The following is a 21,834-nucleotide window of genomic DNA, read 5'->3' as shown; positions in this document are numbered from 1 at the left end:
GCAGATTCATGCTGATGAAACAAAAAGTAGTCTTCGGTTTGCAAGTAGAAGCGTTACGTGTTACAAAGCGTGCACATGTGAATGAGGTCTTTCTGCACTTTATCTTTCATTGTTTGCATTTTCTTCTTTTCTTTGGGACCTCTTAAAGTCTCCAACTCTTATTCTTATGAATTTCACTCTCAAAAATATAATAGAGATAGAACATGTGCATGGCTTGAGTTGGTGTGGTGAGATTTTATAGTGATTTTGGTAACAACTCCTATCATTCTTTTCTTTTGCAGATTTTTGACGGATGGCTTTCTTTGAAGCGGCAAAAGAAAGAGATTGAAGAGCTTCGAGCAAGGCTGCGAGTTTGTCTTTTTCCGGTACATTTCACTTTCTTGGAACTTTACCTTGCGGGGCTCATTTATATACTATCTTGGAACTTTGTCGGGCATTTGACCAAATTTTCAAGGAACATCTAGATGGAGGGTAAGCCCTTCTCAAAAGCTTTGATCTTCCCTCTATTTAACCTAGCCCCATGTCCCCTTTGCTGCTGATTTTCGTAGACCAAATAAAGTTTTTAATTTTTTTCTTTAATCAAACTTTTCTTTATGATGCAAAGTAGAAGGAAGACGAGTTCATATTTCCGAGAGTTGTTAGTCATGGTGTTTTATGCTTTTAAGAGATGGGAAACTTGACCTTTCTCGATCGGCATGGGTGCTATCTCTCTCAATGCCTTCTTGGATTGGCTTTTTGTGTCCAGGTTCTACCTTGGCGCACGAGGACTGGTATGATACATTTTTACTTGATGGGGGCATTGAGAGCCTATTGTGTGAAGTTGTGTTAGTATATTTAGAGTCCTAACGAAGTCACTTTCACTGTTAAGGCACTTTCTACATCTTTGGTTACTTCTTTGTCAGCCTTGGCGCTCTTCACTCTCCTCTCAAGAAAACTTAACCAAGCTGGACCTGCAGGACTGTTCGACGCGACAGCATTGGTTCGCCCTCTCTTGCATAGAAGGTTACTGCTAAAATAGGTAGATCCATATTGATTTCTCATCAAAACAAAGTACATCTTTGTCAGTCTTACTGTAATGACCCGAAATTTTACCTACGGGTAAACCGGTCATTTTACATGTTAGTTCAGTGCCACTCTAGGTAATTACGTATATAGAGAGGTTTAACATTTATCTTTTGGCGGGCTTGATTAATTGATATGGGGTTTTTCATTGGGTTAATTTTATTTTGGGCCTAGTTATTGTATTGGGCTTGTTATTCTGTTGGGCCATTATATAATTATTGGGCCACTTCTTAAGCCTTGTTTTATATTGGGCCTGCTTCTAGTATAGGTCGGTTTGAATGGGCTATTGAAAAAAAAAAAAAAAAAAAGAACACCAGGACCGGATGGGTGACGGGAATTGGGATAGGAAGTCCTTTTGATATTTTCAACACCTGGAGTTAAAAAAAAAAAAAAAAGAAGGAAAACAAGCTTTGGTGTCTTATGGCTATAATCAATAACCGAAATGAAACTAAGACAGTCCATCAAGTTAGAAAGATAGAGTGTTATAATTGAAAATATTGGGTTTGGTGTTGCTGAAATTGAAGGATTAATCCACTCAAGTTATTTTGGGTAGTTAGGCGACCACTTTTACATGTCTAGCTAACTAGTAATTAGGAGAAAACACGGTGTTTATTCATTTAAGTTGTTTTGTAATAATTTAGTATTTCTTTATTGTCTTTAATAATGAATCCATATTATGATGCATCAATTAGTTAGAAACTATGACATGGATTAGCATCAATTGTGAAAGACCGATATGAGGAATGAGATTTGTTTCGGGGCTTCTGACTACTTGATTTAAGCGCTGGCATTGTCGAGATGGTTAAGTAGCGGTGCCACTTAATCAATATCTTTAGTAGTTGGGTTTACGGTTGAGGTCTTAATATGATAAATGGAAGTGTGTTATTTGATTTTTCAGGTTAGGACAGGTTGTAAATTTATGAAATGTTAGAAATACAGAGGAAACTCTGCCAAATTTTTGTTAGAACGGGATGTTCATGGGGGTTTATATTTTAGTTTAGTTTGGACTCGTGTGAGTCAAAACCGCTCACGTCTTGGTTTATTAGATAGTTGAATATTTGGATTGAGCTCTTTTATCCGAATATTCAATTGTCTGGAAAATCGGGACGTAACACTTACAAGCTGGAATAAGTTACAATGCACGACTGTTACTCATTAGTTCTAACTACTACTTGATAATTTTTAGGAATTCATCGCAAAGGTGCTTACTCTTCCTGGAGATGGGGAGATCATGGATATGATGGAGGTTGCAAATCCCGATGTTGTTCATGCTGTCAGCTCTTTCATCAGGAAACTTCTCGCTTCGGAAATGAAAGCTGAATTTCTTAGCACAGTATGACATCTTCAAATATAAATATATGTTAAATCAAAATAGTATTTGCTTTTATTGTTTTTATTCTCTATTCATTTGGTTTTCCTCGCTTCATTTAACGCATCACATGTTCTAGGTCGAAAATAATAGGAGTATTGAGCCTTACATCTTTGACCATGCTAATATCTCCAGACGTGCTTTGAAGAATATTTCTCTTGGTGACTCTCCAAGGGTTTTGTTTGTGTAAGATGGATGCAAGAAAACTTGTTATGCTATCAAGTACATTATCTGACTGCCTGGTTTTGTTCCTTGTATAGCCTATCTTGCTTCTCATGAAGATCCAGACATTGTCAAACTATTCTTGCATGAGTACAAGTCTGCATTGATTTTCTAGTACAATGTTTCGTACTGTAGAAAAAAGAAAACAGAGTGGTCTGTTAGGCTATGATAGGTTCTTGGATTAAATTGATTGCATCAAGTCAGGTTGTGATAGGTTCTTGGTTGGGTGATTGTGTTCTCTTTGGCTCAGTTTGGTACTGCAGATTAGATTTTGTTGGTATATGTTGGCTCGTTACAATTTTTTGTATTTAGTGTAATATTTGTAATTGGAGATGGTATTTGTGTGATGAATGTGATTTTAAGATACGTTTCATCTTTATTTGATGATAAATGACTAGGAAAATGGTATTATATTGGGATGATATTAGCAATTTTATTTTATTTTTATTATTTTTATTATTTTTTTTAATTATTTTGATAAATGGGACATCACTTTTAAAGTGATGTATAGAGTTATTTCACATCACTTTACAAGTAATTTAGAATCTGAATGAGACGTCACTTCCTAAGTGATGTTAATCGGCCTTATTGATTTCACTTAAAAAGTGATGTTAAACGTTATGACATCACTTGTGGACATCAATTAAAAAGTGATGTAACGTTATAACATCACTTGTGGACACCGATTAAAAAGTGATGCAAAGTTATAACATCACTTGTGGACATCAATTAAAAAGTGATGTGAAGTAACATCACTTGTGGACATCGTTTAAAAAGTGATGCAAAGTTATAACATCACTTGTGGACATCAATTAAAAAGTGATGTGAAGTAACATCACTTGTGGACATCGTTTAAAAAGTGATGTGGAAAACCCTGACTTTTCACGTCGCCACCAGTTACATCACTTGCAAAAGTGACGTCGTATATTTTTGACATCACTTATGGAGTGATTTTAAATGTCTTTTCTGTTGTAGTGCATATCTCATATTTAGGTTCTTTGACCTACAAAAACTCAAATTGCATCATATTAGAATATTTAAATATAAAATTGAGACTAACATACACATTATTGGGGTTATAAATCATTAATTTTGAGCACTTATCACAACCCTCAACTAGCATTTTGCTAGTCTCTTAGCAAATATGTGGTATACTAGAGGTGTTCAAAGCTAACAATACTAATTAAATAATAAACTAACTCACTTTTGCAGGCATCGCGGTTGCATTTACCATATGCAACAAGTCCTTAAACCTTTAAGTTACCCTTAAAGGACGAGTTATAGCCTCGTGAGGGTTTTCAGTTGATATACCCACAAAATCAATTTTACATATGAACTATGGTGAAATCTAGAGAAAACAACTTTTTCAGTTAAAATGTCTAAATCAAAAAGTTGTTACTTATCATACCCATAATCATAAAACATTAGTCTAAGGTTCTATTCATAAAGATAGAAAAGACTGACTAATCATCCTAACTAGAGCTTATTCATTTTTAACCATTTTGATTCCTTTCTCTTTTCCAAGCAACGGAATTTCTATCTCACCTTTGGATTAGTATTTCGACTTAAAATCTCACCATTTCATACACTCACAAGGAAATCTCTCTCAGATAAGTTTTCTATTTTACCTCTATATGCAGGGAAATGAGTAAAAAGTAGAGCATCCCACATATTTAGTCAGAAAGACGGAAATTTGCAAATATATAAATAAAGTCTCATGGAAAGAGTGTCAATCACATTTGAAGTGTCGGGTCCTTCACTTTAGCATCCTCTCACCTATTGTACACTTCATATCATACTTTAGTGATAAGTCTGGGTATTAAAACAGGGCTTAGGACAGGTTAACAAGAAAAGGGTAAAAAGGATTGAAAAATTTCTGATAATATACTAAAGACTTTGTGCTTTTGACCTTCTTGGAAATTTTCTTCACTTGTAGACTGCAACACTTGAACTCTATCACTACTTTTGCTCAATTTTTATATATATATATATATATATATATATATATATATATATATATATATATATATATATATATATATATATTTTTTTTTTTTTTTTTTTCTTTGAGCAAAAGGAATGATTTTCTTCATTTGACTTTGGTAAAATTTCCTCCAAAATCTTCTTCGTTCTAGCTTTCTCTTTAGTTCTTTAGAAATCCTCAGAAATATGGATAAGGCTAATAATATGGGATATACTCCTTATCTGGAGTTGGGTTTAAGATGATTGGTTTAAGAATAAAAAGTTTAATATATAAGGCTCAAAAGTGGTTAATATGATAATCCTACTAGGTGGGATAAATGCTGATTGGTTCACTACTTGACTTATCAGTATGATATTCCGCTTTGAGTAAACTACAAGACCTAATGGCTATCTCCCCAGTTGATGCCACCTCGTGATTGACCAAATCAAGAATAAATGAGACTACACAACAAATTTAAGCACTGAAAAATGGTTGACTCAATTTGGACTCAAATTTACGTAAAGACTCTCCAATGAATTAAAATTGAAAGGCTCAAATCTCACAAGGTCAAGTCTCTGTACTAATCCTCTAGTTTGGTAAAAGTTTAAGTTGCTCTTTCATTTGAAATTCCTCTAGTGGTGTATTATATGAACTTACTTTAGACTAAGACTTTTATCAGTGAGATTTATTTCTAGTAATAGAAACTTAGTCTAAAAGTCTTACTAATCCTAGTCATGACTTATAATTTCCTATTTCATTAGCCAGTTTAAACGATAAAAATATACTTTTCACCTAGAATCACCATAATTCACATATAAACTTTCCAAATATTGTAATTAAAATATTGCAAAATTTTAATTCTCACCCCCCTAACTAAATTAGGCATTGCCCTCAATGACTAAATAAAATAACTGAAAGCTTACCATAATTGAAATAATCAGAGAAAAGGAGGGATATTACCTTAAATACGTGCAAAATTACATCAGCTCAAATCTATAGAATTTATATCTTTAACAAAAGAAATAGGAGTAATGATTCGTGAGGAATAAAATTACTACAACGACTAAATATTTGTCATGTGCATGTCCATAGAGTTATATGTCTCCAAAAAGGTGGAGGTAGAATGTAAGAGTTACATGTACAAATGACATGACTGAAAATAAACAATGAATAATAATAATAATACTAATAATAATAACTTAAATTTATAGTTTCATTGTTGCAAGATTTGTCTCTGCCTACAAATAAGAGTGATAAAACCTTAATAGACAATCAAGTACATGAGCGATCATTTTAAGAAGTACTGGAATACATAATCCTAGATAAAGGACTCTATTTCGATTTTGGACAACCTCTCTTTTGAACGGATGTTTCAGCTTTGTTGTTCTGGAGCGTAATAATATGTTCGATCAACTCCCTATGTCGCTGAATATTCATCTCCTCCTTGTTTTTCTGATAATTATACAATTTGTGCATACCCCTAAATAGTGTTAAACCCATGTCTCGCACATTCGGATCCATCTGAGCATCAAAGACACTAGTGTTTTCAAAATAAAGAGGTGGGGAATCAGGGTCGTGATGAGCTGGTGTCATTCCAAAAACTGGTTTACCCTCGTCTGTCAATAAACTAGGCTCCCAAAATCCAGGTGCACAGTGTAAAATCTGCCTAGGAATCTGTCCTTCTTTAAGTTCTATTCCTTCTGCCTCAACTATTTCTGCACTAAACAATTCTAACTCGCACAAAAGCCTAGTGATAAAAGCTGGAAGGATGAGATGCCCATGATTTGCATTCTTCCTCTCCATAATATTTTTCATTATAGTCTTTCCCAAACAAATTTTGCTATCCCCCTCTTCATTAGCATAAATAGGATATGACCACCAGGTTCATAGATCGTAGAAAAATTACTCGACCCAATGACATTATCACAAATCCAACGATATGTCAAAATTTGATTCACCTAAAGGGAGCAAACTCGGACACGATTTGCAGAATCTACTTCTACTTTTTCTCCAAGCACGGCTCGATAATCACATGATTGTTTCGCCTTTGTTTGTGGTCCATAGTGTGCTAAAATTCCCATTTTTTCGACTAGAAAATCAGGAGTGATGATGGTGGGTTCAGAGTCATTATCCCAATACAATTTCATTTTCCCATTCACCTCTTCATAATCGATTCTGCAGTCGTAGAAACGGCGAACAATACCTTCATGATATTTGTCTCCATTAGAATAAAATAGACAGTCCACTACAACAAATATGACATATGACATCACTAATTTTAGATCACTTTCAGCGAAGTGATGTCATATGAAAACTATGACATCACTTTTCTCAGCATGTGATGTAATAATTATCACAATCTTTTTTTGACATCACTTATTTGAAAGGCTGATGTAGTAGAGTTGTACAACATCATTTTAATAAGTGATGTTGTGATAGTGATATAGTAACACCTTTTTACGTCACTCGTCGTGTCACTTATAAAGTGATGTAATATCTATGTATTCAATATCATTTTAAAAGTGTTGTCACTCACCGTGTCACTTTTTTTTTTTTGCACGCAAGTAAGGAAATTTATTAAAGAAGGAATTGTCGAAGATAATACAAGTTACATACTGTATCAACCAAAACGATAATATGTCCTAAAGGGACATTCTATCTTAGAGACAAAGTCTGGTCTACTAGAGTACCATACTGAAGTGTCCATCAATAAAGTGGATCCCTTCCTTGCTGCTGCATCTGCGCTAAAGTTGCATTCTCTCCAGACATGTGATAGCTTCCAGTGTTGTAAACGGGCGATTGCTCGCTTCCATCTCGCTCAAAACCTCCATGGGATTGCCTCGCCATTGAATGCTTTTATAGCAGCTTCTGAGTCGGCTTCTATCCATATGCAACCCCAATCCATCTCCACCGCTTTCTCGGCTGCCATGACAATGGCTGTGCATTCGGCATGGTAGCTGTCTACCCGACCCAGACCCACAACCAGAACCCCAACCACAGCTAACTCCTTATTCCGGCATACCATACCAGCCCCGCCCTTACTAGGAACTCCCTGGGCTGATCCATCAGTGTTGCATTTGATTACGTTGCCCACTGGAGTGACCCAGTGCACTTCTTGGATCGACTGTGCTGGTGCGCTTTTCACATGTATGTCCAGCCTATCAAGAATGCGAAATTCTTGCATGTCATTGCGTTTTTTGCCTTTGGACAGCCAGCCCGAAACCTTGATCCCCTTCAGCACTTCTCTCTTAATGAAACTCAAGCGGATAGGTATGTCCTCGAAGTACTCTTGGTTCCGGGTTTTCCATACCTGCACCATAATGTGGACTATGGACTCACCGTGTCACTTATAAAGTGCTGTAATATCTATGTATTCAACACCACTTTAAGAGTGACTTTGCCAAGTTTTCGAAATCACTTGTGATGTGACTTCCAGAAGTGTTATTATTGATATACTTATTAATTATTAAGTTAATTAGTTAGAAAAAATCAGCTAAAAAAATTAGGTTAAATAGAAATGAAACAGGCACGTGATTGGTTTGCTAGACTAGCCGCCCTTAAATGAGAAATAAAAAATAAAAGACCGCAATTTTTTCTACTGAATATATTTTGGTTTCCCTAGTTAGAATCGAAAGACCATCGAAAAATTAGTTTAAATAGAAATTAACCAGCCATTTGCTCGACTAGCCTTAAACGAAAATTAGAAATAAAAACCGCGAATTTGAGTACTCTACCAAAATGTTGCACGACGAGTGACGTAAAAAGGTGTTACTATATCACTATCATGACATCACTTATTAAAATGATGTTGTACAACTCTACTACATCAGCCTTTCAAATAAGTGATGTTAAAAAAAGATTGTGATAATTATTACATCACATGCTGAGAAAAATGATGTCATAGTTTTCATATGACATCACTTCGCTGAAAGTGATCTAAAATTAGTGATGTCATATGTCATATTTGTTGTAGTGTGGGGTACATCAGATTTCTTTGAAGGATAGCGATGGAGCTTGAAACAACGATCTATAGTGTGGTTATCTTTTCCACAATGATCGCAATGAAAATGTGGTTTTGATTGCCACGATTGAAATGGTTTCCACGATACGAGGGCTTTGCAGCAAGTGCAGCTACTTCTGGAATAGGAGATGAAAAAGAATGTATCTCTTGCGGTTTTTCTTCTTAACGAACAAGAGAGTAAATCTTGGTAATGGCAGGAAAGGGCTCCATGAGAAGTATTTGGCTGCGAAGTGGTTTGTACCTATCATGGAGACCTTGAAGAAATTTCATTGCTTGATCGTCAAGGATTTGAACTGCAAGAAGCTTGCCGATCCACAAGTACATGGTTGAGTTATAGTGAGAGAATTAATTTCATTCCACAAGGACTTGAGCTTGGTAAAATAAGCAGAGATAGACAGGTCGTCTTGCTTTGTGTCTTTAATATATTCCTTGAGTTGAAAGACTAATGGAGCATTTGATTGAGAGTAGCGTTCCGCAAGGTCCTTCTAGATTTCTCTTGCAGATTTGGAGTATGCAATGCTTCCACAAATTTTAGGATTCACAGGATTGAGTAATCCAGCAGGAAACAAGATCATTACATCTTTGCCATTGAAGAATTTCAGCAGCATCAGTTGGTTTGTCAATCGTACCAAACAAAACCAAATTTGTTCTTCGCTCTTAAGGCCATAGTCATGACACAAATCCATGTGTTGTAATTGTCACCTGATAAAGGAGGAGCAACCAACACAGTGGATGGATTGTTTGAGTGATGAACAAAGAAAGGGCCATTTGGGGAAACCTGAGTTTCATTAGACTCTGGTGTTCCAGGGGTTGGTGGTACAGCCATTGAACAATGTATATAGAGAGGAAGATAGAAAAAAAAAGTGTTTTAACTTGAATAAAGTGTTACTTTGATACCATGTGAAAATACGTAGATTAAGTTCCTCAAATATCTTTTTCTTTATTGATTTAGAGGTATTTAAATAGGAGATCACAACTGAGTTGAGAGATTCTCTCTACCTATCTAACTAAATGAAAGGGTACATAGTTGAACAGAAAGGATAGAGTCCAACTCTTATCAAGTAGTTTCCTGATTTGTTGGAGTGAGATGAAGTGGTTAACCACGTGTATAGATATGTTAATAAGATTACTTTTCTTTTAATTAATGAGAGTGGTGAGTTTTATGTTGCATTGCATTGCTTAGATGGTAATAAAGCCTATATGTTTTGTTTAAGTCACTTGAGATCGAAAACTTGAAAACTGAATCATTTGATATGATACTAACATGTTATTTACATTTACCAGGTCCCAGTTAAACTTCTACATTACATATTCATGAAAATAATGTGTTGAGAATTATGATCACTGTGGTGTTCGGTTGAGAACACAAGGCCAAGTACAGTAGATGCATTTGGGAGTTCATGCCTTCATTGAGTTTTTGTAGAAAATTTAACCGCCTAAAGCCCAACATCTAATGTATAGTCGATTTCGGATTTTAGGGTGACAAGTTCATTCTCCTTGGACCTTGGTCCACCCTTCTTTGATGTATCCTTACAACAAAGTACACTTTACTATTTTCAAACCAAATAAAAGGACACGTGGAAACTGTTGACACGTAATCAAGCATGTGATATTTTGGATTAGCCTTTGAAACGTGTCTCCCGCTGAGTTTCCCGTCCTTCCAAGATTGTCGATTATCGTGATCAACAACGAAGATTGCTATCATCATTTCTGGTGGGGGCTCTTTTCTTACGTTTCGATACACCATTGGCAAATAACTTCCACGTAGAGATTTATAATACAGTAGTCTTACACTCCTACTGTATCAGCTACGTGTCAAAGACTTGGGCGTAAATTGTGGAACTACGAATACTTATACGAGGTTAATGTAATACGAGGTTAATTGTACGGACGAAATTTAATGGCATAGGGTGGGTTGTATAGGAATAGTGAAGTCGAATCCATGATAAAAAGGTACTAAAAGATACAGAAGACTAAAATCTGATTGAATGGCTGATAAGACATTGGTTTCAAATGTCCTTGGCTTATGAGGCACAAAGGACTGGAATTACCATACCCTTCGCCAAAATCTCATTATTTAGGACATGGACTTCCACTTATTTATTCAGAATGTAGAAATTAGGATGTTTGGTGCTGAAAATTAACTTTAACATTGTAGAAATTTGGATGACAAATGCTAATAATGTTTTATTTCTATTTATTTTATTTTTGGTGCATGACAGATGCTAATAATGTTTTATTTTTATTTATTTTCTTTTTGGTGAATGACAAATGCTAATGGCAACTTTATTTTGAGTCTCATTTTAAAATATCATGCATATTTTGTAAACATGAATAAGTTTGGTATGATTCAAAATGTGAAAGCAAAACCACCTCAGTAGTTTGGCGTGATATTATCACTTTGCTGTAAGGGACATCCCATCAGTCATGTGATGCACACGCACAACGACTCCCTTAATATAATGCGGCTTCTAGACATACGAACATTCACAACACTCGCACGCTCAGCAACACTCTCATGCTCAGTAACACTCACGCACTCAACGACATTCGCATACTAAGCAGATTGGTGACTCGTCACTTGACTTCATCTCATGACATCATCACATGTTACTGCCATTATTACCAGCTTATCCTTAAGCCCCCTTCCCGCCATAATACATACACCAATACAGCCAAACATCATCATTACAAAGAACACCATCATTACATCCTATGCCAGATCAGATAGACCTACAACTGCTATCTATACGCCTCTCACAGGCACATGTCATCACTACTACAGAATGACACATATACCACGGTCAATAAGAACGTTTATACCACGGTTCTTCCAAAAACTGTGGAAAATACTTATATACCATGGCGGAAACTTCTTTGGTCATTAGTTTACTAGTATATGCCACAATTATATGAAAACCGTGGGATAAGTTGGGCCATATACCATGGTTAGTTTTTTTTTCAGCATGAGAGTACTCCATATCCCCACTACCTTAAACATAAACAGTGGTATATAAATTTTCCACTTTCTACCGTGGTTTATGACTTTATGTCAAATAGTCAAAACGAAAAAAAAAAAAAAACACAAAGATTTGAAACTCATTCAAATTGGATTCCCGCTATTCTCTCGGTCTCTCCCCATAACTTCTACAGGTTCTAACGACTCTTAGGATTCCCGCAGAATGGCGGAGAAAACCCACCGCAAATTGGGAGTGTGGAAGCTGCACAAACAAACTTCTGGCGTTCAGATCCTTTTGCAACCATTGTAAGCAACCTCAAATTCTAGTCGACAACAAAACCCCTGCTGATTCGAAATGGCTACCTCGCATTGGGTACTTATGAGTACAGTGACTCCCTATATATATATATATATTCTAACATCAGCTTTCTTTCTGTAATTTTCACTGTTCTATCACACACCTAAAATTTAGATTTTTTATTGGTAATATTAGGCAGCATGGGTTGCCGGCCAGTATGCACATATCAACTTCTCAGATCCAAATAATTTTCTTAAAGCCTTCCACAGCGTTGTAGCTGGGCTGCGTGATCCAGATCTTCCAGTCCGTGTAGATTCCGTTTTTGCCTTGCGCTCTTTTGCAGAAGCTTCCAAAGGTACATGTGTCCTCGTTTCTTGAATTGTTTTTGATTCCTTGAATATCGACAACCCCATTTTGGAGATGTCTATTTACAGAAGACTTTTATTTCTTCTTGCAGATTTGAGTGAAATCCGTCCAATCCTTCCCAATTTACTCGATGGTTGGAACTTTATGAGATTTATGTTTGTATTTATAACAGTATCTGATCTAAATTATCCATAGTGAAATCATTTCTTTTTCCCTTGCAGAATTCTTCAAGCTAATGAACGAGGTTGAGAACGAGGACCTTGTATTCACCTTAGAGACTATTGTTGACAAATTCGGGGAAGAGATGGCACCGTATGCCTTTGGATTATGCCAAAATCTGGTATATTAATGGGACAACTTCACAAATGCTTGTATATGTGTTCTTATTTTCTTCTTATTGGGATTTTCATTTTATTTATTTATTTTTTTAACCCTTCGTAGGTTCTTTGATTTTGGAAGTGCATGAATGTCTGTTTGGCGGATGATGATGTCGATGATCCGGCGCTCTAGCTACAGTTGGATGTTTGCGTGCCATCAACACTATTCTTGAATCTGTGAGCAAGCTTCCGAGCCTTTTCATTGAAATCGAGCCAACTTTATTACCTATTATGCGTCGGATGTTGACTCACGGATGGGCAAGGTATGCTAATCTTCTTCTTTCTTGTAAACTATGGTTACTATATAGTTTGATCTTGCCATTTATATCAAAATGATTGCTCTAACATCTCCCAACTTGGAATTATTACCTAATCGAAAGTATTTTTTAAACGGGTGAATGACTGTTTTATTTACTATTTTATTATTTCTAGTTTCATTCTTAGGAGGTACTCAACAACTATTTGGTATTCCTTTCTATTTTCTTTATAATGTTTTTCAATCCATTTTCCAAATAATGTTTTGGTAACTAAAATGTTAGTTTCTCCTGGTTTTTTCTGTTTTAGTTTCTTTTGGCCCACATTCAAGATTGTTGTATCCAAGTGTAGTTTTCCAGTGGACGGTTGAAGACTGATTAGTAGTTAGAAAACTTGGGAAAGTGATTATGAAATTTTTGTATGTATCGTTGAAAGAAATGAAAGGAGTTGTATTTAGGAAATTTATTGTACAGGAGAAAAAATTGCGTGGATGACAGAGCAATAGGCATTGGTCATGGTTTATGTTGTGAGGATGTCGTGAGATATGAAACCATTTAAGAATTGGCCAAAGTTACATCAACAAATGAAATGCATAAAGATTGTACACGAGTCTTAGTAGTTGATGGGGAGATGTGAAAGATAAAAGTGCATACATATATTGTAGTAAATTTACAATGTTGAAATCATCTCTCGTAAGGCCATAATGATTAGAGATGGGAATTTCTTAAGACTAAATGGTATGCCTGTAGAAACTTGGAACTATATTGGATGTTATTGCTTTGTCTTGGCTAACGTGAGTTGTTCAGTAATAGTTGAAGACTAAGAAGATACATCAAAACTTTTCATAAGAAGAAAGCAGACACAATTGAGAGATGGGAAGTTCTTAAGACTAAATGGCTTGGCATTAGAAACTTGGAACTACATTGGATATTATTTGGTTGTCTTGGCTTACTTGAGCTGTCCAGTAATAATTGAAGACCAAGGAAGATACATCAAAACTTTTCGTAAGAAGAAAGCAGACACAAATTGCTAGTCATTGAGGCATTTTCTTAAGATCAGAAACTTGGAATATGGAACTGTGAGAGTGACGCCATTTCATAAAATTACTGTGCTAATTGGATGACTTGAACAGTTTGTTAAAGATGATATTCCTTTCATGTTACCACTGCGTGCTATTTTAGCATGTTACTTGCAATGTTTTCCCACTGTGTGAAACATCTATTAAGTTAAGTTTAAATCAATTACAACATATGCTTGCTTGCTATTGAGAAAAAAGTTAGTTTTTTCTCGTTTCATACTCCTCTCACCCGCCTTTATATTTCTGCAGAGGTTTTGAGGAAGTTTTGGAAATAGTGTCATATATGACGTTCTTCTCTCCGACAATATCTGTTGATATGTGGAGTCTTTGGCCCTCGATGATGGAAGCTTTAGGTGATTGGGCTATAGATTTCTTTCCAAGTAAGTAGCATCCACTTATATACTTTTGATTGGTCACCGCATTTTCAGCTTATAATTTCATGCATGTGTTTTTTTTTTCCGAAATGTTCAAGTTATAGGAAAAGGACACCGTGTCGGAAAAGGATACCATTGACATTGTTTCTCTTTAAAATACTTGCAGCAGATTTTAATTTGGTTGGAATCAGTATTGTCAAAATCATACGATTCCCGTTTTGAATCGTATGATTTGAGTCGAGTCCTAATCAGGAAGATTATAATTGTTCGGCCAAGTCGGAACGTGGTGGAGTTGTGAGGAAACGCAGGTTAAATCGCCTGACTCGTATGGAATTGGATTATTTTGCGATTCCACGATCCAAAAAAAAATCCCCATTGAATCTGCTGATATTTTCTATAAGGAAAGAAAGATAGAAAGAAAGGAGAGATCGTGTATAGCCAATCTGCAGAAGTGATACTTAATCTTCTTCGATCTGCTCTCATCTTCTGTGATATGTACTTCCTATTTTTTCTTTCTCGATCTCTCTTTCTTCTTATAGCAGTGTGTGTTCTGGGCAAGACGGCGGCTTTAGGGTTTCACATAAGAGTTGAGTGCGATCTTCTTTTCAAAAGAGAATGTGGGTCAGCCTAACTAATGTAAGTCCCATTTATAGAAAGACTTGAGTATTTGACTACTTAGGGCCCATCTAAAGTAAACTTCAGTATTTCACTAAAGGCATGAGGCCATCCTATAAGACCAACTAAATACTCCATCCACGTGACCCCGTGTCATCATACCCCCTTGCTTTGTTCTAACCATGCCACTTACTATGTAATCACTTTTAATTCCTCCAAAGTTCTGACTCGGATTAAGTTGTGTAAATATTAAATAATATGTATAAGTAATATTTGTTGTTTATTTATAAAAATTCTTGAATGTGACGATTCGCGACTTGATAAGATTCATGATTCGCAAAATATAGGAAACGATTCATGAGTTGACAACTATGATTGGAATTAGGTTAAACTTAAACTTATAATCGTTGCTTTTAGTCCTGAATAATATGTATTAAAACTTGAACTTATATTCTAACAAGTCATCTGAAAAAGAAAAAAAAATGACGATGCTTACAACTCAAGATCCTTCAGGATTGTGCCTCACCTGAATTATCCTTCGATATTGTAAAGCATTGTGGGGGGACTGAGCAATGTGTTACTCGCTGTAATTAACGGCGAGATAGATTGCCTCGGTGGTGCTCACAAGTAGGGCGCAGAGATTAGGATTCAAGATCTAACAAAAAAGGTTGCCCCTTCTTAGTCAAGGTCACTCTTCTCTCTCTCTCTCTCAACCCATATCTGGTATTCTATCCTTTGATATGTGATTTCCTTTGGAAGATTTTACTTGTTTTTACTCCTTTATTTCTACGCTCTTGTTACTTGTTTTATGGTTCAATCTGAAAGTGAGGTGTACGGATCTGGTGTTTTTCTTTTAGAACAAGGTGGAGAAACCCATTGTTCACGTCTTCTTCTCTCTCGTTATTCTCTTCCGATCTTGAGTGTCACTAGGTGCTCGACTTCTGTTTGTGCTAGATCTGGTTCTGACTTGAGTAGATCTAGTTTGTAATTGTGGGGTTGAACAGATTTGGAATTTTAGCTCTAGACCTGGCGCTGAGGTCTGATCTTCCTAGATCCAACTAGAAGTTGTCCAAGTAGAAGTTGTCCTTTGAGCTACACTGGAATGGAGCTGTACTTTTGTTTGATATGGAGGGGAGATCGTCTTTGGGGGAAGACAGGAGTTGGTTCTTGAAGACGGAAGGGCAAATCTGATCCGGAATGAGGGGCTCCATGTGTCGGGGTTAGAGTGGCTAATGTGGGGGCGGGAGATTGACAGTTAGATTGTAGGTATTTTGTTGTAATTGGGTCTTGGGCAGGGTATGTTTGTAACAATGGTGTACATGTAATTTCTTTGTACTTGGGTCATTGCAAGTACCCGCACCAAGATACTTGGGTGGTCTCGGTCTTTGGAGAATTAGCAAGTTCTTTGATCATCCATATGTAATCTTCTTGATGTTATTTCTAAATTATATAAATGAAACCTTTATATAAAACTTAATTTCTAACATGTTATCTGAAAATTTAATGAACTGTCGTTGCATCATTTTCTATTCTAGACTCTAGAGTAGGCAGATGTAATCTGATACACTTATTAAATATGTCCTTTCTGTTTTCTTAGAGAATATAAATCAATGATAATGTTGTATTAGGCTTCTGACTGTCGAGGTCTTGTTAGTTTTGCCAAGGGTTTTAGCCTTTTAGGTTCAATAAGACAATAATACCTAGGTTATCGGATCACCTTACTCTACATCACACTGAGTCCAGAAGCTGACATTTTTCTCTTGCTCATTTTAATCGTGGCAAATAGTTGCCATTGGCAATACGTTCAGCAGTTAGTTTATCCTTGATATATATATAATATGAAGTACTTCACCTACTCTTCTTTGTGCAGTTTGTGATCTTTTGTTGTTCTCTTCTTTGTAGATATTTTAGTTCACTTTGGACAACTATATATCCAGGAGTACAAAGACATTTCTCGACGTGCAAAGATCCGCACTACCGAGAGAAGCCTTTGGAATATGCTCTCATCTCAGAAGTTGTTCATGTCCAATAACTCTTGTTAACTCAAACATGTGTTAAGTGCAAATATATGGCTCGTGATACGCAGTAGGTGGATCCTCTAGGGAGCCTAGGTGCTAGGTGATACTAAAGGGTCTTGATCTAGGCTCACCTACTCCTGTGCAGACCTGTCATTAGGTGCATGGCGATAGACAATAAGATTGGTTCCCCATTCTAAAGACCTTTGATTTTTCTTGTCTTTTTTTCACCATGGAATGGATGCCTTTAGGTGTCAGGTGGTGCATTGGCAGCCTTAAGCCACCCTCATTTGTCTTTGGGTCGCTATTTTTTTTAGCAACACAGCAAATTAGGAATTTGTTGTTTGCAAGGAATCTCTTTTTTCACTTTTTATTTTCTGAGACCAATTTATTGGACGTGCTATCCAAAGAGTAATTATAAAGATTTTAACTCGATCAATACTTTAACTTTTAAGTTTGTGGGAGCCACAGAAAGTTATGCTCATCTATCTTACTGCTTTTATATCTAATTGCATTAAGTTTATTCAAATTCAATGGCTGTAGTAAAAGGTGGTGACATCATTAGTAGAATGGATATGACTCGTGAGTCTGTGAGGCTCTCTAGGAGCAATCATGAACTTCAATCGCCCAAATAAGCCATCTGGAAGGCTACTATATGTACTGGTTTATGTTTTAGGGATAAATGCTATATTTTCGGATGGTTCTCTTTAAATTCGGAAAGGTGGGCTTAGGTTATTTGAAATTGTTGTTAGTTTGTCACTTGCTTATATGAGAACTTCGTGACCTTTTAGTATCTTGTAAAGGAGTCGCTAGCTCATTGCTCTAAACTCCGCCAATGAAACTTTTTGGCTTTATGTTAACTTGGATTACCAATTATCAGCACCACAGTTCCACAAACAACACCATAATTAAGGAGAAGAAAATCAATCAAATGTGAAAGAATAAGTACACGCGAGTCCTGAGAAGTTAGCTGTAGAGGATCTAAATGTTGTCAATAATCAATAGTCTTACCACATTACTGATAGCTAAATCTCTTGCTTGATTATTACATGTGCGGTAGAACTGGCTCAAAAATAATCGTTCAATCATTTGAATTACCTAGGCTCCAGTGTTGCAGTGCATGAAACAATTTCCATTATGCAGCCTTCCCAATTTGTTAAAGTTTTACACAATTGTATTGTTTGTAGACTCATATAGAAGAAGTGTGATAGGTATTTTACGTTTAATTTCTAAATCTGTGTCTGGGCATGTGTATTTCAAAATTTTGATTTTGTGATGCAACTTTTCTCTATGTTAGAGCAAAGCAATGGCGTGATGGAGATTGGATGTGCACAAACTGCAGCAACCACAACTATGCATCACGGTCGCAGTGCAATAGGTATGTGTCCGTTCTTCTCTATTTGTCCTCTGGGTCTCTACAACTAAGTTACTCTGTCATCTCTCCATGACTCCATGATTATCTGAGGTTTTGTCAAGGGAAAATATCTGCCTCTAGCAAAGTTGAATGTTACGTGTTGTTCTCTCAAACTCATAGACGAATCTCTACTGACTTATATATGATATGTAAGGCTGCGTTTGGTAAGCTGAGGACAAAACTTATGGTCCTTTGCCGCTCTGTGTTTCTGAAAAAAAGGAAAACCCCCTGCTTCTAAGTTTTCTTAAAATGCTCCAATAAGCGTACACAAATTTCATGCCACATGGTGAAAATATATACTTCTCCATCCTGATAAACTCGTCATAAATATGGCGGATGAAGTTATGGCGGTGTAAAAATACTGCTGACTGAAAAAAATACATTGAGATTTTCCGAAGAAATCTTTACTTTTCCAATCAAAGTCAAGCTAAACTTCTGGTTCAGTATCAACCTCTGGATTTACCATCAATATCACATCATGTTCGTGATTGTGCCTGACTGAGCCATAGTTTTGTATGTTTTGCACTTTCTAAGTATGTGTTCTTTTCGAAATATTTATTCCTAAATCTTTTTGGTTCCTTCCCAGTTCCCTCTAGATTACAATTACAATTTAGAATTAGGTAGTAGCTGATTGTTTAATGCATTCCACTCTGCAGGTGTAAGACTGAGAAAGATGCGGTCAATCAATCTGTTAGTGTTGTGCTTTGACTCATCCAGATAACAAATTTAGAACTGAAGGAGACATACACGCAAGATGAACTTGACGGTGTTCGACTCGATATTATGTAGTTCATCCAGGAAAATGGGGTGTTTCAAATGGAAGTTTAATGAGGATGAGTTTTAGCTATGTTCGGACCCCTCCAGTTTAATTTATGAGTCTTACCTTTTTAATTTATGAAAAGGAATTTGAAGTTTGTTTTCTTAGTGCACTCAAAAAATTAATGGAAGTTTTTTTTTATTATTATTATTATCTTTTTTTTGCAATGTTTGATAGTTTATTGTACATTTTGGAATTTGTTGGGAAGATGGAAATGTTGTATGTAGGCAGGCTGTATAAATTTTGTTATGCAGGTTCGGTTTTTAAGTGGAAGACTGTTACTAGCATTATTATTAAATATATATATATATATATATATATATATATATATATATATATATATATATACCATGGTTTGGCATAAACCGTAGTGTTTGGTATAACTATATACCACGGTATTATAACACATACACTAATATAAACTACGGTTTCAATAGTTTATATGCCATGGTTCTGTTGACAATCGTGGTATATAATGGGCATACAAACCACGGTTCTTTGAAAAACCGTGGTATCCGTTAAACATATATACCACAGTTTTGCTATTATTATATACCACACCACCTATTGTCACGGTTGTATAACAGTGGTAAATATATTTATACCACACTTAAAAACAGTGGTATAAGTGGCATTCTGTAGTAGTGCATCTATATCTCGACCGCACATCTGTACTTATCTGTACACGAGTTGCACCCGATGCTCATCCTCAATGACTATAAAAGCCACCCTTAAGAGCTATACGTATGACTTGATTCCAGACTCACTGACAGTGTTGGATACGTAGGCATCTTCTTACTTAGGAAGAGTAGCCATTAATACTACTCAAAACCATCCCAACCTGTTTATCTACATATAAGAGCTAAGAATTAATTCCTAATCCTTGGTGTAAATTTAGACATTTACATTTGGCGTCGTCTGTGTTTGATTCCTTGAGAATTCGACAACCCACTCAACTCTATCCCCAATCAATAACACTTCCCCTCCACTTTTCCAATGGAAGATGAGACATTTCCCCCCACCACCGCTGAACTGGCTGATCAGTTATGATTAATATAATAACAATATGATGCATTTAAGGCTACCAACCCCGACCCACTTGTCAACAGTTCCGAAGCTGACAATCAGATCGAGGCTGCCACTTTAGCTGTCACACCTCATCTACCCATCGTCACCGACCAGCATGGAAGCAAAGTTATGTCTCAGGCTGTCCTGCACACCCTCTAAAAGTTTAATGATTCTCCCCTCACCAAAGAAATCCGAGAAACCGCCGCTCCCCTACACTTCCAACAACCCAAGTTCACCATGTACGATGATTCCACCTGCCCCTACGAGCATATCAAGAGTTTCCTCCAACACTTAACGATGTACACAAACCTAGACGGCCTACTATGCCGTCTCTTTCCCTCCACTTCCCATGAATTTTACCATAATCGTGCCAAACAGCCCACTATGGCCACCATCTTCAAAACCTAACAACGACCCTACAAACCATTTGAATCTTACCTCCAACGTCTCAAGAAGGCCGTTTTGTCACTTGAACACTCTGCCCCTGAGTCAGTCATCATCATCGCCTTCAGAAATGGCCTTATCTTTACCTCGCCACTCAGCCGTTCCTTGTTATGCGGCGACCCAACCACTTTAAGTGACCTCTACAAAAAAGTGAACAAATACATCAAAGAAGAAAGCGGCCTTGCCGCCCTTGCAGAATGAACTGAGCACGTTGCAGCTACTTCTGATCGATAACCTCGACACAAGCGCCCCCGAGACCTTGACACTGACCTCTACCGCAATCAACCACCATGCCCCTTACCCAATCCACCCACCCAATCTCGCATTTTCACGCCCCTCAATCGTCCTTTGTCTCATATCTATCACCGCTTTAAGAATGCTCATTGGTTTAAAGCTGATGTTCGACCTATCCGAGAACTCCCCGATCGTCCCTACTGTCAATACCATGACATTCGATCCCATCACACCGATCAGTGTCGAAGTTTGAAGCATCACATCCAAAATTTGATTGACCGAGGAAAACTCGCCGAATTCGTCCATTATCCACAGTACCAGCTTGAGCGTCTATTACTGGCCAATACCCACCACCAACGCTCTCCAATTCGTCAGCACAACCTTGTTCCCAATCGCCACCACACTCTGTTACCCAGACGACGACCATCACCACCTCCTACACCTACTAATCAACACCTTCGTCTGCCCGCTCCCCTAACCCACTCGCAGAATGATCGTGTCATCCACACTATCACCCAAGCATAAGAGCCCAATCAAACTTACTCCAAATGTGACAAACGCCGTCAGATCGGCGACAAGAATCATTGCTATAACCTCACTCACACTTGAGCCTCCGTACTTCCCCCCATCAAGGGCCTAAGCCCAACCATTCTCTACTTTATTGATGGCGACCTCAACAAGGTTTTCACCCCCCATAACGATGCACTAGTCATCCAGTTGCACATCAAAGGTGTCAACGTCCACCGTATCCTCGTCGACCACAGCAATTCTTGCGACATCCTCTATTACAACACCTTCAAGAAACTTGGCCTCCTCGATTCCGTACTCGTCCCGACAGTTACCCCCATTTATGGATTCAACGGCCTACACACTGACCCCAAGC

At 37.0% G+C, this 21,834-nt stretch overlaps 1 protein-coding gene and 3 long non-coding RNA genes across 7 annotated transcripts; 3 read left to right on the top strand and 1 right to left on the bottom strand.

Moving 5' to 3' along the window:
* Nucleotides 1–680: 680 nt before the first annotated feature.
* LOC147517332 (uncharacterized) lies at nucleotides 681–3,098 on the top strand. 4 transcript variants are annotated; one of them, XR_015213843.1, is made up of 4 exons: nucleotides 681–770; nucleotides 903–1,018; nucleotides 2,249–2,395; nucleotides 2,511–3,098. It is a non-coding gene; the product is annotated as an uncharacterized LOC147517332 (long non-coding RNA). The 4 variants fall into 4 exon arrangements; XR_015213844.1 differs by having other exon boundaries at nucleotides 698–770; nucleotides 957–1,018; XR_015213842.1 differs by having other exon boundaries at nucleotides 712–770; nucleotides 869–1,018.
* A 4,336-nt stretch (nucleotides 3,099–7,434) lies between these two features.
* Nucleotides 7,435–7,935, bottom strand: LOC147517331 (uncharacterized). The gene has a single exon (XM_086593566.1). It carries the CDS (start codon nucleotides 7,933–7,935, stop codon nucleotides 7,435–7,437), a length of 501 nt encoding a protein of 166 aa, XP_086449692.1.
* Nucleotides 7,936–11,923: 3,988 nt separating this feature from the next.
* Nucleotides 11,924–12,601, top strand: LOC147517330 (uncharacterized). The gene is made up of 3 exons (XR_015213840.1): nucleotides 11,924–12,249; nucleotides 12,352–12,393; nucleotides 12,482–12,601. It is a non-coding gene; the product is annotated as an uncharacterized LOC147517330 (long non-coding RNA).
* Nucleotides 12,602–17,798: 5,197 nt separating this feature from the next.
* LOC147517329 (uncharacterized) lies at nucleotides 17,799–19,352 on the top strand. Its single transcript, XR_015213839.1, has 3 exons — nucleotides 17,799–18,185; nucleotides 18,272–18,352; nucleotides 19,045–19,352. It is a non-coding gene; the product is annotated as an uncharacterized LOC147517329 (long non-coding RNA).
* Nucleotides 19,353–21,834: the final 2,482 nt, after the last annotated feature.

The sequence above is a fragment of the Coptis chinensis genome, chromosome 2, assembly GCF_015680905.1.
Source record: "Coptis chinensis isolate HL-2020 chromosome 2, ASM1568090v1, whole genome shotgun sequence".
NCBI classification, from domain to species: domain Eukaryota; kingdom Viridiplantae; phylum Streptophyta; class Magnoliopsida; order Ranunculales; family Ranunculaceae; genus Coptis; species Coptis chinensis.
The sequence above is the reverse complement of the archived record's forward strand: the minus strand, read 5'-3'. Positions and strand labels throughout refer to the sequence as shown.